General features: G+C 47.7%; 1 protein-coding gene across 1 annotated transcript in view; it reads left to right on the forward strand.

The window, feature by feature from the left end:
* Positions 1-5926: 5926 nt before the first annotated feature.
* Positions 5927-17584, forward strand: part of sema4gb (sema domain, immunoglobulin domain (Ig), transmembrane domain (TM) and short cytoplasmic domain, (semaphorin) 4Gb) — a gene marked incomplete at its 3' end in the record, with an annotated part of 131937 nt that continues 120279 nt past the window's right edge. Inside the window, exon 1 of the mRNA XM_079493460.1 lies at positions 5927-6150. Within this exon, the coding sequence (XP_079349586.1) occupies positions 5985-6150 (166 nt within the window). The 5' untranslated portion in view covers positions 5927-5984. The remainder of the gene's footprint in view (positions 6151-17584) is intronic.

Consider the following 17584-nt stretch of genomic DNA (forward strand, 5'->3'; position numbering starts at 1 on the left):
GAACCACTGACATAGAATTAGAAACATGGGTTTTGTAGAATCTGGTGTCAGGTCTAAATGGGTTAAAAGGGCTTGTTTGGTCCGGCCGGTAATGCGTGAATGGTGATGATATGTTGTGCAGTCACAGCCGAGGCAGATGTGTTTGATGATATGTTGATGATATGTTGTGCAGTCACAGCCGAGGCAGATGTGTTTGAAGATATGTTGATGATATGTTGATGATATGTTGTGCAGTCACAGCCGAGGCAGATGTGTTTGATGATATGTTGATGATATGTTGTGCAGTCATAGCCGAGGCAGATGTGTTTGCCTTCCTCCTCCGCTGGGTTTCCGTGATGCCGTCGGGCAGGCATGACCGAGCTGTCATCAACCCTGGTGTCACCTACGGCCCAACACAATGCACGCACGCACGCACGCAGGCACGCACGCAGGCACGCACGCAGGCACGCAGGCTGGCAGGCACACACGCAGGCACGCACGCACGCATGCACGTGCACACACGACCGAGCTGTCCTCGAACAGCCTGGTGTCACCTACAGCCAAACAATACAAACTCACACATTGTGACACCATGGTGTGTTTGCCTTGAACACAGTGGAGTAAAGCTGTGGTTTTCAACCCTTTTCATATCAAGGTCCATTATTTATTTGGCATTTCTGAGCCACGGAAACACCATTTGATGACATTTAGCCTCTCAGACCCAAAACATAGAATATTTTGTCGTTGCTGTTGGATAATATTTTGTCCACAACTTGCACATGCTGTATTGCAGTAGGAGAGATGGCAACAGGCAAATGTTGATCAATACAACAAACCAAATGGACCCTTACGGGACCATTTGGTTTCATTTTACACTCAAGAGTTAAACATCTATAAGGGTCTGTTTGGTTTAATTTTACACTCTGAAGAGTTCAGATGTAATAAGGTTCCATTTGGTCCATATGGTTACCAATTGTCCCTTTTCGTGACAATTATGTGATTATTTGGTCTCTGACCCCCCTCCCCCCCGTCTCTGTCTCTGTCTGTCTCTCTCTCTGTCTCTCTCTCTGTCTCTCTCTCTGTCTCTGTCTCTGTATCTCTCTCTGTCTCTCTCTCTCTGTCTCTGTCTCTGTCTCTGTCTCTGTCTCTGTCTCTGTCTCTGTCTCTGTCTCTGTCTCTCTCTCTCTCTCTCTCTCTGTCTCTCTCTCTGTCTCTCTCTCTGTCTCTCTCTCTGTCTCTGTCTCTGTATCTCTCTCTGTCTCTCTCTCTCTGTCTCTGTCTCTGTCTCTGTCTCTGTCTCTGTCTCTGTCTCTCTCTCTGTCTCTGTCTCTCTCTCACCCAGCTGAGTGTACCAGTGTGTAGTTATTTATCATCCACTGAAGGCCTCCTGGTATCTGGATCAGTGAGTGATTAGCAGCGGTGTTGGTGTGGCGGCAGGCAGAGAATAGATTAGATCTCTGGTCTCTGTGGAGACGAGAGATCAGGAGCTTCTTGTGGTGTCAGCTCTTCTGATCCATGTCAGAGCCACACACACACACACACACACACACACACACACACATCAGCAGGGAGGGAGATTGTCCTGATAGCACGGGGCCTAATTGGAGGAGGATTATCCATCACATTCAGCTACAGTAGCTAACAGATAATAGGCTCTAGTACAGTACGGTAAATGGTGCATTTATATAGCGCCTTTATCCAAGGCGCTTTACATCGATTGTGCATTACATTCACCCATTCACACACACACATTCATACACCTTTACATTGATTGTGCATTACATTCACCCATTCACACACACACACACACATACACCTTTACATAGATTGTGCATTACATTCACCCATTCACACACACATTCATACACCTTTACATTGATTGTGCATTACATTCACCCATTCACACACACATTCATACACCTTTACATAGATTGTGCATTACATTCACCCATTCACACACACACACACACATTCATACACCTTTACATTGATGGTGCATCACATTCACACACACACATTCATACACCTTTACATAGATTGTGCTTTACATTCACCCATTCACACACACACACACACAGGGCGGCTGTGGCTCAGGAGGTAGAGCAGGTCGTCCAATGATCCATGGGTCGGCGGTTCGAATCCCGGCTCCTCCTGTCTACATGTCGAAGTGTCCTTGGGCAAGACACTGAACCCCAAATTGCTCCCGATGTGCTGGTTGTTACCTTGCATGGCTTCCGCCGCCATCGGTGTATGAATGTGTGTGTGAATGGGTGAATGTAATGCACAATCTATGTAAAGCGCCTTGGATAAAGGCGCTATATAAATGCACCATTTACCATTTACCATTTACATTCATACACCTTTACATCGATGTGCATTACATTCACCCATTCACACACACATTCATACACCTTTACATCGATTGTGCTTTACATTCACCCATTCACACACACATTCATACACCTTTACATTGATGTGCATTACATTCACCCATTCACACACACACACACATTCATACACCTTTACATTGATCGTGCATTACATTCACCCATTCACACACACACACACACACACACATACACCTTTACATAGATTGTGCATTACATTCACCCATTCACACACACACATACACCTTTACATAGATTGTGCATTACATTCACCCATTCACACACACATTCATACACCTTTACATCGATTGTGCTTTACATTCACCCATTCACACACACATTCATACACCTTTACATTGATTGTGTGTCACATTCACACACACATTCACACACCTTTACATTGATTGTGTGTCACATTCACACACACACACATTCACACACCTTTACATTGATTGTGCATTACATTCACCCATTCACACACACACACACACACATTCATACACCTTTACATCGATTGTGCTTTACATTCACCCATTCACACACACATTCATACACCTTTACATCGATTGTGCTTTACATTCACCCATTCAAACACACATTCATACACCTTTACATCGATTGTGCTTTACATTCACCCATTCACACACACACATTCATACACCTTTACATCGATTGTGCTTTACATTCACCCATTCACACACCCATTCATACACCTTTACATTGATTGTGCTTTACATTCACCCATTCACACACACACATTCATACACCTTTATATCGATTGTGCTTTACATTCACCCATTCACACACACATGCATACACCTTTACATTGATTGTGTGTCACATTCACACACACACATTCACACACCTTTACATTGATTGTGTGTCACATTCACACACACATTCACACACCTTTACATTGAGTGTGCATTACATTCACCCATTCACACACACACATTCATACACCTTTACATTGATTGTGCATTACATTAACCCATTCACACACACACATTCATACACCTTTACATCGATTGTGCTTTACATTCACCCATTCACACACACACATTCACACACCTTTACATTGATTGTGTGTCACATTCACACACACATTCACACACCTTTACATTGAGTGTGCATTACATTCACCCATTCACACACACACATTCATACACCTTTACATCGATTGTGCTTTACATTCACCCATTCACACACACACATTCACACACCTTTACATTGATTGTGTGTCACATTCACACACACATTCACACACCTTTACATTGATTGTGCATTACATTCACCCATTCACACACACACATTCACACACCTTTACATTGATTGTGTGTCACATTCACACACACATTCACACACCTTTACATCGATTGTGCATCACATTCACAGACACATTCATACACCAATGGCGGAGGAAACCATGCAAGGCACCAACCTGCTCATCAGGAGCAATTAGCGGTTCAGTGTCTTGCTCAAGGACACTTGGACACTAACTCTGGGGGAGCCCGGGTTCGAACTGGCAACCTTGCGGTTACCATCCGGACACTCTACCCCTGAGCCAGCGCCACCCCGGCAGAATAACTCTTCCTCATCATCATCATTTTTCGACCGCAGTCGATATCGTGGATTTCACAATAACTTCCCGGCCCTTCATTTCCATCCCCAGTTCCTGCTTACTGATGCCTGTGTCCCTACTAGCGATGACATCAGGGAACAACAGTTTTCTACCTCTGGTCTGCTTTGAGGCAGGACTCCAGAGAAGAAGGGAAGATATAACCGCATTGTCAGCTCTGTAGCAGTGGCCGGAAAACTGTGTTCTTCTGGATCGGACCAGTGAAGAAACAATGGGAAGGTTGCGTATATTAGATTAGTCGATGGGTGGCTCTTCCAAGACAGATTTTGCGCTCTCATTAGAAGGCGGGTGTAAGTGCCATCCAACCGTTTCTCTAGTTTCTTGAGACTCTAGAAACATTTTCCTACTTCCGGGGCCCCTTCCCTATACTGCCTTCACAGCTCTTACCCATGATACTAATGAAGGCTCTGTTCCATTCTGGTCAAACAGAGTCAGTGTTAATGATACCAATGAAGGCTGTGTTCCATTCTGGTCAAACAGAGTCAGTGTTAATGATACCAATGAAGGCTGTGTTCCATTCTGGTCAAACAGAGTCAGTGTTAATGATACCAATGAAGGCTCTGTTCCATTCTGGTCAAACAGAGTTAGTGTTAATGATACCAATGAAGGCTCTGTTCCATTCTTGTCAAACAGAGTCAGTGTTAATGATACCAATGAAGGCTGTGTTCCATTCTGGTCAAACATAGTCAGTGTTAATGATACCAATGAAGGCTCTGTTCCATTCTGGTCAAACAGAGTTAGTGTTAATGATACCAATGAAGGCTCTGTTCCATTCTGGTCAAACAGAGTCAGTGTTAATGATACCAATGAAGGCTGTGTTCCATTCTGGTCAAACAGAGTCAGTGTTAATGATACCAATGAAGGCTCTGTTCCATTCTGGTCAAACAGAGTCAGTGTTAATTACACTAATGAAGGCTGTGTTCCATTCTGGTCAAACAGAGTCAGTGTTAATGATACTAATGAAGGCTGTGTTCCATTCTGGTCAAACAGAGTCAGTGTTAATGATACCAATGAAGGCTCTGTTCCATTCTGGTCAAACAGAGTCAGTGTTAATGATACTAATGAAGGCTCTGTTCCATTCTGGTCAAACAGAGTCAGTGTTAATGATGCTAATGAAGGCTGTGTTCCATTCTGGTCAAACAGAGTCAGTGTTAATGATACCAATGAAGGCTGTGTTCCATTCTGGTCAAACAGAGTCAGTGTTAATGATACTAACGAAGGCTCTGTTCCATTCTGGTCAAACAGAGTCAGTGTTAATGATACCAATGAAGGCTCTGTTCCATTCTGGTCAAACAGAGTCAGTGTTAATGATACCAATGAAGGCTCTGTTCCATTCTGGTCAAACGGAAATGGAACACTGGTTCCTGGAATGTAATTTTAAGGCAAATGTAGAACCACTGATCTAAACAGTGTCTCTCTCTCTCTCTCTCTCTCTCTCTCTCTCTCTCTCTCTCTCATGCAGACTGAGGCCAGCTGGACGTTTAGAAGAACAGAGGAGGAACTAGAAGACTTCTCCCCGCTGGGACGTCCCAGAGCAGAGGTCCAAGCAGCACACGGTGGATTATTTTTTTGGAGCCAGCTAAACGCGAGCCCGCAAGGCAGCAGCACTTCTGCCTCCGTTCCTCTGATATCCTCCGGTGGGCTTTGGAGCAAGCTTGGTGGGCAGTCGGTGCCATCAGAAGTGCCGCTTCATTCATAGACATTGGCCGGTTGTTCCAGACGCGTGGTAGACGCATCCGTCCCATTGGCTAGCCCATCGCTGCCCCGGGAGATAGTTCACCAATCCTGAACCTGACAACAACGCTAGTGAGCTGATTCAACTTGTAGCGGGGGAGGGAGGGGACCTTCTTTTGGGTTTTTCCCCATTATAATGGGAGTGGATGGAACTTGACGCGACTGTCTGCTCGGACGCGAGAAGAGACTCACTGTGTTGCGATGGTGCTGTGAGTCGAGTTGACTTCAGAAGCTCTGCTCCTCGGATGAAAGAGATGGGGAGGAGAGAGAGACGGACACATCGGCGTCCCATGCCGCTGCTACTGCTGCTGCTCCTGGCCGGCCTATCGGAGCTGAGGGGCGGGGCCTCCTTCCCTTTCAGTCCCTCCATGGACGCGGACGTCACGCCCAGAACCACCGTCCTGATGAAAGGTAAGTCCAGTCGGATCACGACTCCACCAATAGATTGAACCCATGTTTGAGTTAAGCAATATTACACGAGAGGGGATGGTTTAACGTTGTTTAACCGTTTCCGTCCATCCGACGTGTCAGCACGTCCTAGGGAATGGAACCGAGGGGTGCATACGACGTCCTCACACGTCTTAACGCATCCTCAATGATAAGAATATTAAGAATTTTTCCCTTTTTTTTTATTTGTCAGTACGCCTCTCGGCTACCGTATGCTCCGCTCTGTCCCCATGTTAGCTTATCATTGAGTTAGCCGTTAGCGCGGCGGAAAGAATGACTCGTCTCTCCTAATCGGTGGTGTTGAACGGATTGATATACTGGCGCTTCATTTCTGCTCCTCATCCGTCTCTCCCGCAAAATATGAACGCTTTTTGGATCATATATCGTATAAACTAAAACGATCGCAACGTAAGCTAGCTATGTAAAGTGAATTTGTGTGGATTGTTTCCGGGTCATGGCTTTCCGAGTAAAAGCGGCCATGTTGTTCCGGCACCCCAGAGCTCCTATTTTGAAGGACTTCCGGCACTGATTGTGTTAACGCAGAAGTGCATTAATGATGTTAAACCACCCCCTCGAGTGTAATATCGCTATGAGCTTGTAGATCTGCTATTTTTCAATAGCTAAATTATAACATAATGTTTAAAACACCAAAAGGGGTTCCCGCCCAAAATGGGTTAATGGTTAATGTGGTTAAACGCTAACGGATGCGTTCCAGGTCTCAATGGGTTAAACCACCCCCTCAAGTGTAATATTGCAATTATACAGTTAACAGTTACCCTTAAAACTAAGAAAATCGCTGAAAAAACATGTTTTTTTTAATGACAGATGTAGTCACTACGACCAATGTCCCAAGAAACGAACTAGCCTAGCCACGAGGTTGCTGTGCTCTGGGGAAACAGAGCAGCTGAATTCTTTGTTGTGATTAGGTGTGGAGTGGTGCTCGTTTGAACCACGGCTAGAAGGCTGTTTCAACCAATCAGATTGCTTCCTCGAAACGACCTGTTGTATAATATCAGATGTTTGAGTATCAGATGTTTGAGTATCAGCTGTTTGAGTAATAGATGTTTGAGTATCAGATGTTTGAGTATCAGATGTTTGAGTATCAGATGATTTGAGTATCAGATGTTTGAGCATCAGCTGTTTGAGTATCAGATGTTTGAGTATCAGCTGTTTGAGTAATAGATGTTTGAGTATCAGATGTTTGAGTATCAGATGTTTGAGTATCAGATGTTTGAGTATCAGATGTTTGAGCATCAGCTGTTTGAGTATCAGCTGTTTGAGTAATATATGTTTGAGTATCAGATGTTTGAGTATCAGATGTTTGAGTATCAGGGAAAAAGCGGCTTTTTCCTGCGTGGGTGGACTCTGGAGCTTCATTTCCATCCACCAGCTGTCTAAAACCAGGAAGAGATGCCTGCCGTGAGCGATTTTTTGTTGTTGCGCCTTGTAGCCTAGGTGTGGGTGTACTGAGACGCACGCACGCACGCACGCACGCACGCACGTGTGCGCGCACACACACACACACACACACACACACACACACACACACACACACACACACACACACACACACACACACACACACACACACGTCTTTACCTTAACGGCCTTACCTACTGAAATGAGAGCATGCGTGCATGTGCATTCTCTCTCTCTCTCTCTCTCTCTCTCTCTCTGTCGCACGCACGCACACACACACACGCACACACACAGCCTCACCTACTCAAATGAGAGCGTGTGTGCATAAAACACACACACACACATGCAACGCAACGCGTACACTACAGCGCCCTTATTCAGCACTAGTGCCAGCGCTCTCCCCCTCCCTCCCTCCCCCTACCTCCCTCCCCCTACCTCCCTCCCTCCCCCTACGTACCTCCCTCCCTCCCCCTACCTCCCTCCCCCTCCCTCCCTCCCTCCCCCTCCCTCCCTCCCCCTACCTCCCTCCCTCCCTCCCTCCCCCCCTCCCTCCCTCCCCCTCTACCTCCCTCCCTCCCCCTCCCCCTCCCTCCCTCCCTCCCCCTCTACCTCCCTCCCCCTACCTCCCTCCCTCCCTCCCTCCCCCTCCCTACCTCCCTCCCTCCCTCCCCCTCCCTCCCTCTACCTCCCCCTCCCTCCCTCCCTCCCCCCCCTCCCTCCCTCCTGTGAAACGAGTGACACAGTTATATTTCCTTCTTGTCGGAGCTGGCCCTGAAGACGGTGTTTAGTTCCTGGGGAGTCATTAATCTGCTCTCTCTCCAGTCCTGTCCTAGATCGCTCTGAGCTCAGCTCAGCTCGGCAGCATCGCTGATGGAACCGTGTTCTGTCAGGTGGAAACCTCCTATGTCCACAACTGTTACTTTAGCCCCTCCCATGCCCAGCTTTGTGTGTTTATGTGTACCCCATAGCGATGATTTGATTGGCTGAGCAATGTGTGTGTATCCCACAGCAATGATTTGATTGGCTGAGCACGGAATTGAGGATACAAAGTGAGGACAGAACGTGTGATTGGTATGAATGTGATGATGATGATAAGAGTGTTATGATAGACCTATGGTCCCTAATTGTATGTGTATGTTTTTAAGGAGCCAGGCCTGAAGGGCCTGTGGTCCATTATTGTATGTGTATGTTTTTAAGGAGGGTCTGTGGTCCATTATTGTATGTGTATTTCTTCTTCTTCTTCTTCTACCAAATATTGCAGTTCTGGCTTAAACGTGCAGTCGATTTTTATTGGAAAACTTGGCAGAGGGCTATGGCAAACCGGGATTTTTGTAACCCGTTTTTTTTTCACCCAGTGTCAATTATCTCATGCCAACCTGGGGGGAGCTCATGGGACTGAGCTCATGCTTATTTCAATGCATGAGGAGTCCAAGCCACTTCTTTTCACCCATGTATGCAGTTGAGATGCGACATATTGTGGGACTTCGGCTATTTTCAAATGATTTGTATATATTTTGAACTTGTGAAATGGGACATTCTGCAATATGAATAGCCTCACAGCCCCCTCCATTCTGCTTGGCAAGATGGCGATTGGTGCGCTGGAATGAAAACAAACGGCGCAAGCTATTTTCGGCGGAATTTCGAGGAAAAAAAGCCCAGATACTTCAGCGTATGATCTAAAGGTAATAAAACAATCCTGGCAGCGTAGAATATTTGATTTTAATGCGGGAAACACGGATTACGCAGTAGAACTGTTAATGGTGTTAAATGTGTAGTACTGTATGTAGGTATGTGCCACCCTGTTTTCAAGTATTTCACAACGGGTGAGGGCTAGTTTTTAAAAATGAATAAAAAGAGGCCAAAACTGTTACTTTTCAGGATTCATACATTCAGCTGTAGATCTGGTACTTCTGATGGTTTTGTGTGACGCTGTGTGAAAATATGGACTTTTTTTTGTACCCATCCTTACCCTCTATAGCAGCATGTTGTCCAACCGGTCCCTCAAACTTAAACACACACACACACACACACACACACACACACACACACACACACACACACACACACACACACACACACACACACACACCACTGATAATAGTAGTGTACCTGATGTGTCCATGTGGACAAATCCTGCTGAACAAGTGTGTTTGGACAAAGCCTGCTTATTTATATACACACACCAACATCTCTGCCCACCTCTCTCCTCCTCTCTCTCCATCTCTGCCCACCTCTCTCCTCCTCTCTCTCCATCTCTGCCCACCTCTCTCCTCCTCTCTCTCCATCTCTGCCCACCTCTCTCCTCCTCTCTCTCCATCTCTGCCCACCTCTCTCCTCCTCTCTCTCCATCTCTGCCCACCTCTCTCCTCCTCTCTCTTATTTATATACACACCAACATCTCTGCCCACCTCTCTCCTCCTCTCTCTCCATCACTGCCCACCTCTCTCCTCCTCTCTCTCTCCATCTCTGCCCACCTCTCTCCTCCTCTCTCTCCATCTCTGCCCACCTCTCTCCTCCTCTCTCTCCATCTCTGCCCACCTCTCTCCTCCTCTCTCTCCATCTCTGCCCACCTCTCTCCTCCTCTCTCTCCATCTCTGCCCACCTCTCTCCTCCTCTCTCTCCATCTCTGCCCACCTCTCTCCTCCTCTCTCTCCATCTCTGCCCACCTCTCTCCTCCTCTCTCTCCATCTCTGCCCACCTCTCTCCTCCTCTCTCTCCATCTCTGCCCACCTCTCTCCTCCTCTCTCTCCATCTCTGCCCACCTCTCTCCTCCTCTCTCTCCATCTCTGCCCACCTCTCTCCTCCTCTCTCTCCATCTCTGCCCACCTCTCTCCTCCTCTCTCTCCATCTCTGCCCACCTCTCTCCTCCTCTCTCCATCTCTGCCCACCTCTCTCCTCCTCTCTCTCCATCTCTGCCCACCTCTCTCCTCTCTCTCCATCTCTGCCCACCTCTCTCCTCTCTCTCCATCTCTGCCCACCTCTCTCCTTCTCTCTCTCCATCTCTGCCCACCTCTCTCCTCCTCTCTCTCCATCAATGCGGCAGAGAGAGAGACTGACTATAGCTCTGCAGCAGTGGAAGGGGAACTCCATAACACTGCTGTCTGCACTACCATCTTGTGTTCCTTACAAACTTTCAGGCCAAGTCGACAGCAAATGACTGTAGCCTCCTACGTCACGTGGCTTCTTTGTGTGACATCATGAGGGTCAATAAAATTACTTTTAGTTTAAAGGTATATTCAGTGATTTCACTTAATTCAAATATCACTTATTTTTTCTTATTTTTTGGATAATCCGCCCTACTATAAAGTGTGCTGACCATATAAGGAGTTCCTCCCTGTCCCCAGTGAGCCCCTGGGGTCAAAAAACCCTAGTTTCGGTTTGGGCTTTGGGTGGCAAAGCCTTCATCCAATCAGGATGAGAGGGGCCTTCCTCCAATCATGATCGAGTGGGGCAGGCCTTGGTGCACGTTCTGTTGGTCTGTTGTACTTCCCCCAATGTAGAGCGTGTGCATGTGCACATCTTGTTACCGGGGCGGACCGGGTTTTTTCCCAAATCACTGAATGCTCCTTTAATAATAATAATTCATAATAAAATAGTTAATTAAATTAAATGAAGGAAGGCTGAAGGAAAATCTTCTATTATTGGTCTTTCTGTTCTCTCCTCTGATTGGACAACGATCACACCCCCTACCTAATTGAAGACACCTTCTTCACCCCTCCTATATACAGCTTCAATGTTTGTCTTTCAACGATGCTTGTTTAAGAAAACACCTCATAGACAATGAAGAGAAATGTAATGTTTGTGTTGAGGACTAAAACAAACATTAGCACCCGTTTATTAAACAAACATTATGTTGTTGTTGATGTTGTAAGATGATAAGAGCGCCCCTCACTTCACACAGGTGTGATTTTTACAATTTACAATGTAGGCATTTAGCAGACGCTCTTAATCCAGAGCGACTTACAGTAAGCAAGAACGACACATGTAATACATCAAATACATAAAAAATGGTCATAAGCAAGCTATAAGAACCCCTCATATGATTGGACAATATATGGTGACATCACAATATGTGGAATATGTGTCCTCACGATTGGACAATATACGGTGACATCATGCTACATGCTATAAAGGCAACCGCACTCAAGATACCCTATAGGATTGAATCTCACGTGCTGGAACTCACTCACCCAGCATATACGGTATGTCTCTGGAGGATGCGACGACCCAGACGCCCCCGGGGCCGTCCCCGGGGCTGCAGCCATCGTGGCCCGAGGACGCCACCCTGTACCAGCCCGAGCGCATGCTGCTGTCCGACTGCGCCCAGTCGCTGGGCGTGCAGGCCTACCTGCGCATGTGCGCGCTCCCCTTCCGCGTGTGCTACCGCGCCAACGCCGAGCACATGTCGCCGTCCGGCCGCGTTCCCCTCGTCCGCGCCCCCCCGGGACGACAGCCGACGGTCGAGTGGAACGCCGCGGAGGAGGGCGGAGTTCCCCTCGACGGGCTGGCGTCCAGCCTGGAGGAGACGGTCAGCCTCATCGGCCGCGCCACCGGGGGGCGCTCCACTCTCTCCGACGGCCTGGGCGACGTCCAGCGGGCCGAGATGAAGGCGTACGCGGCGCTGGTGGAGAGCCGCCTGGGCGCGGCCGAGCTTTACGTGCTGTGGTGCTGCGACGGGAACGCCGAGAGCTCCCGGCGCCAGTACGGCGGCGCCTACCCGTGGCCCCTGGGCCCCGTGCTGGCCTACTGGAAACAGCGGGAGGTCCGCGCCCGGCTGAGGCTCCTGGGCTGGGCCCACCGGAGTCCCGCCGAGGTCTACGAGGAGGTGGAGCGGTGCTGCCGTGTCCTCTCACACCGCCTGGGCGCCGGGCGCTACTTCTTCCACGACCAGCGGCCCACGGAGCTGGACGCCCTGGTCTTCGGACACCTGTTCAGCATCCTGACCACGGCCCTGCCGGCCGGCGCGGATTTGGCCGAGGCGGTCAAGAGCTGCGGCAATCTGGTGTCGTTCTGCGAGCGCGTCGACCAGGACTACTTCAAGTAGGACTTCAATCTGGTGTCGTTTTCTGTGAGCGCATGGTAAATGGTGCATTTATATTGTGCTTTTATCTACAACGCTTTACATAGGTGCATTTCATTCACCCATACACCGATGGCGGAAGAAACCATGCAAGGCACTAACCTGCACATCGCGAGCAATCAGGGGTTCAGAGTCTTGCTGAAGTACTCTGGGGGAGCCTGGGATTGAACTGGGGAACCTTGCGGTGCCCATCCAGCTGCTCTACCGGCCACTCTACGTCTGAGCACTCCCAAACCCAAACTCCAGAGCACAGAGGCGTGGAGGACCGGGACTACTTCCAAGTAGGCTCCTCCTAAATGTTGCTGTACCTACCTTCTCCGCTGGCAACTTCAACGTCAATTGTATTGTCACCTCAACGGATTTAAAACAAGAAATGAAATGTCATGTGCAGGTGGCCGCTCGTCTCGGCCGTGCAAAGGCTTTTTGGGGCGTATAGGGCGTAGTCTCCCAGTGGCTTAGAGGCCAGCTAATCATGAGCATCTCGCAACTACATCGCCACTAGTCCTCTGGGTGTTTGTTGACAGCTGGCTTTTCAAGCCACCCTATCACCCTAACCACTGGCTGTCAGTGAATGAATGACAACGCAAAGCCGTCCCACACATCGTTGCTGTCGGCCAGAAACCTCTTATCTCCATATTTCAACCTTTTGTGGGTATTGTCAGGGGGTTTGTGGGTATTGTCAGGGGGTTTGTGGGTATTGTCAGGGGGTTTGTGGGTATTGTCAGGGGGTTTGTGGGTATTGTCAGGGGGTTTGTGGGTATTGTCAGGGGGTTTGTGGGTATTGTCAGGGGGTTTGTGGGTATTGTCAGGGGGTTTGTGGGTATTGTCAGGGGGTTTGTGGGTATTGTCAGGGGGTTTGTGGGTATTGTCAGGGGGTTTGTGGGTATTGTCAGGGGGTTTGTGGGTATTGTCAGGGGGTTTGTGGGTATTGTCAGGGGGTTTGTGGGTATTGTCAGGGGGTTTGTGGGTATTGTCAGGGGGTTTGTGGGTATTGTCAGGGGGTTTGTGGGTATTGTCAGGGGGTTTGTGGGTATTGTCAGGGGGTTTGTGGGTATTGTCAGGGGGTTTGTGGGTATTGTCAGGGGGTTTGTGGGTATTGTCAGGGGGTTTGTGGGTATTGTCAGGGGGTTTGTGGGTATTGTCAGGGGGTTTGTGGGTATTGTCAGGGGGTTTGTGGGTATTGTCGGGGGGTTTGTGGGTATTGTCGGGGGGTTTGTGGGTATTGTCGGGGGGTTTGTGGGTATTGTCGGGGGGTTTGTGGGTATTGTCGGGGGGTTTGTGGGTATTGTCAGGGGGTTTGTGGGTATTGTCAGGGGGTTTGTGGGTATTGTCAGGGGGTATTGTCAGGGGGTTTGTGGGTATTGTCAGGGGGTTTGTGGGTATTGTCAGGGGGTTTGTGGGTATTGTCAGGGGGTTTGTGGGTATTGTCAGGGGGTTTGTGGGTATTGTCAGGGGGTTTGTGGGTATTGTCAGGGGGTTTGTGGGTATTGTCAGGGGGTTTGTGGGTATTGTCAGGGGGTTTGTGGGTATTGTCAGGGGGTTTGTGGGTATTGTCAGGGGGTTTGTGGGTATTGTCAGGGGGTTTGTGGGTATTGTCAGGGGGTTTGTGGGTATTGTCAGGGGGTTTGTGGGTATTGTCAGGGGGTTTGTGGGTATTGTCAGGGGGTTTGTGGGTATTGTCAGGGGGTTTGTGGGTATTGTCAGGGGGTTTGTGGGTATTGTCAGGGGGTTTGTGGGTATTGTCAGGGGGTTTGTGGGTATTGTCAGGGGGTTTGTGGGTATTGTCAGGGGGTTTGTGGGTATTGTCAGGGGGTTTGTGGGTATTGTCAGGGGGTTTGTGGGTATTGTCAGGGGGTTTGTGGGTATTGTCAGGGGCCGCTAGCCCCTCCATTGTCTGGGTTGTTGAGATTATTATGTACGTGTCCAATATATGGAGTTCTTTGTCAGACATGCCCAAATATGGAGTCTACGCAGATGTTAGAAGAACATTGTGATGTCGGGGGGGTTTCAGGGTAAAAGCGGCCATTTCTTTCAGGCACCCCAGAGCTCCTATTTTGAAGGAATCACGGGAATGATTGTGTTAAGGAGAACTACATTTCATAGGCATTCATAGAAGATCCACTTTATTCTGTATAGTCTACATATCCTTTTATTTATGCTTCGCTGTTTGTTGTTTCAATCCCAAGAGGAACTCTTTGGCAAATCCATATTTCTCATGTTGACACTAGGAGACAAAAGGGAAAGTAGTGAAACTATAGTATTGCTTATGGCAGAGGAGTTTTATTCCCTTTTGTCTAGTGTTTGTGCAGCAGAGCACCGCAAAACACTCTGTTTATGTACCCAGTGAGACCTGAGACCAGATGCTACAAAATGTCTTTATCAATCATGACAGTTTTCTGAAAAACCCTATGTTTCTATGTCAGTGGTTGTCAAACTATTTCATGTCAAGGACCCCGAATATTATATGTAATTGTCCACCGACCCCCATCTGAATATATGTTGTTCCAGGGACCTCCCCAGAAGCAAACATTTGAGTTAAAAACGTTCGCTGTGGAATAATATATATTGTTATTATTATTGTTTTATGATTTTTCAAAAATAGCTAAAGTTTAAAATAATGGTTAGTTGTTTAAAAGCTAAGGTGACACGATGGTGTTCCAGGTCTTAATGAGTTGATTGATTGATTGAAATTTGTATTCAGTTTGTAGAATGGATATTATTTCTAATTGAAGCACAATCCGAAGAACTGCTACGAACAGCAGCACTATGTAACTTTCCTCTCTCGAGTCCTACCCTGGGTTTGAACCTGGTTTCCAAGTCCTTAACTATTATTTTCTTTCTTTTTTTACCATTGAGCTAATTGGGCCGGCTTGCTTGTTCAGGGAAATAATTGACCGTCAGGTCAAAGTTCGTGTCGGATCCTGTTCCTGTTTCTAGGTGAGACATGACCTTTGTCATCTAACTATAAAAGCACCAAGTCTCTCTGTGTGTACGTGGGTACGTCTGTAATCCACGTAAGTCTAGAACCGTTCGCCCCGCCGACTTCAAATTTGACACCGGCGTCCCACACCACCACAGGGAGTGCAGTGCCCGGTGTCGAGTCGGTCGGACCCGCAGTTGTCCAGAACCGCCCCAAAAAGGTATCTATCTGCCCTGGCTCTGGACCGGTTTCCCTGACCAGGGTCCATTTATGGAGCTGGCCTGTTCTGACATCCCTAGACTCCATATTTGGGCATGGCTGACACAGAACTCCATAAGCTGGCCTGTTCTGACATCCCTACACTCCATATTTGGGCATGGCTGACACAGAACTCCATATATAGGAAATGTGACATCATTCTGACGTCGGGCATAAAAGGGACACAGACATAATATCTGGGTGGTTCATGCATTGCATGCATTCCCAACTTGCATCATTCCAAGTAGGCCAGTGCCCAACGGGCACCGCCGTAGGGGCCCAACGAAAAATAAATCGTATATCGAACGACAACAAAATATTCTGGGTCTGAGAGGCTAAATGTCACATGGTTCTGTGGCTCATGAAATGCTGAGTAAATAATGGGCTTCTCTATAGCAATAATAATCACAATATAGTACATTATATTGTACACTTGTCTGTCTGCCTGTCTGTCTGTCTGTCCTCAGACCCAAGAGCAGATCACTGTTCTGCTCGTCCTTGGCCTACATTCACACTGCCGTGTGTGTGTGTGTGTGTGTGTGTGTGTGTGTGTGTGTGTGTGTGTGTGTGTGTGTGTGTGTGTGTGTGTGTGTGTGTGTGTGTGTGTGTGTGTGTGTGTGTGTGTGTGTGTGTGTGTGTGTGTGTGTGTGTGTGTGTACACCAGTGTGTGTGTACCAGAGTAGGGGGGAGGAGTGTGTGTGTGTGTGTGCCGTGCTCAGCCATTGTGACTAGTAGTTTATACACACATAGTTTCCACTGTTAGGTTCTTAGGCTTATGTAGGATTCATGATGTCTATTTTTATGTATTTGATGTATTTCCATGTTTTTGTTCTTGCTTACTGTAAATCGCTCTGGATTAAGAGCGTCTGATAAATGCTTACATTGTAAATTGACTGACTGACTGTGCGTGCGTGCGTGCGTGCGTGCGCGCGTGTGTGTGTGTGTGTGCATGCAGTATTTAGTCACAATTATCACATAATCGCCTGATCGCAATTATTTGAGATAAGGGCAATTCATATTTTGCAATGTCCATGTTGAAAATGTTTCAAACATTTTCAAAAAATAGTGTGAATAGTCTATCTACAAGCTCAAAACGTGTCACAAGATGAAGCGTTTTGAGCTTGTAGATCGGCTATTTCTATAAAGTATGTTATATTATAAATACCTTCACCGTGCACCTTTTTGTTACGTAGCCTAACAGAACTTTTTTTCATCCATAACGTTCCATGATGTTCAATGACAGAAACGCAATTAAATCATTGATTGCATTAATAATTTGTGTGACAATTAATCAACTTGAATGTTGTAACCGTGACAACCGTAGCAGCAGTGTCACTGGTCTCTGCCACCCTGGAGTTCCGTGGAGAGATGCGTCACTGACTGTGGCAGAGAGGCAGAAAGACAGACTAACTGACTGTGGCAGAGAGGCAGACTGACTGACTGAGGCAGAGAGGCAGGCTGACTGACTGTGGCACAGAGGCAGACTGACTGACTGAGGCAGAGAGGCAGACTGACTGACTGTGGCAGAGAGGCAGACTGACTGACTGACTGACTGACTGTGGCAGAGAGGCAGACTGACTGACTGACTGTGGCAGAGAGGCAGACTGACTGACTGACTGACTGAGGCAGAAAGGCAGACTGACTGACTGGCAGAGAGGCAGACTGACTGACTGTGGCAGAGAGGCAGACTGACTGACTGACTGTGGCAGAGAGGCAGACTG

Source organism: Electrona antarctica (assembly GCF_951216825.1).
Source record: "Electrona antarctica genome assembly, chromosome: 22".
Taxonomy (NCBI): domain Eukaryota; kingdom Metazoa; phylum Chordata; class Actinopteri; order Myctophiformes; family Myctophidae; genus Electrona; species Electrona antarctica.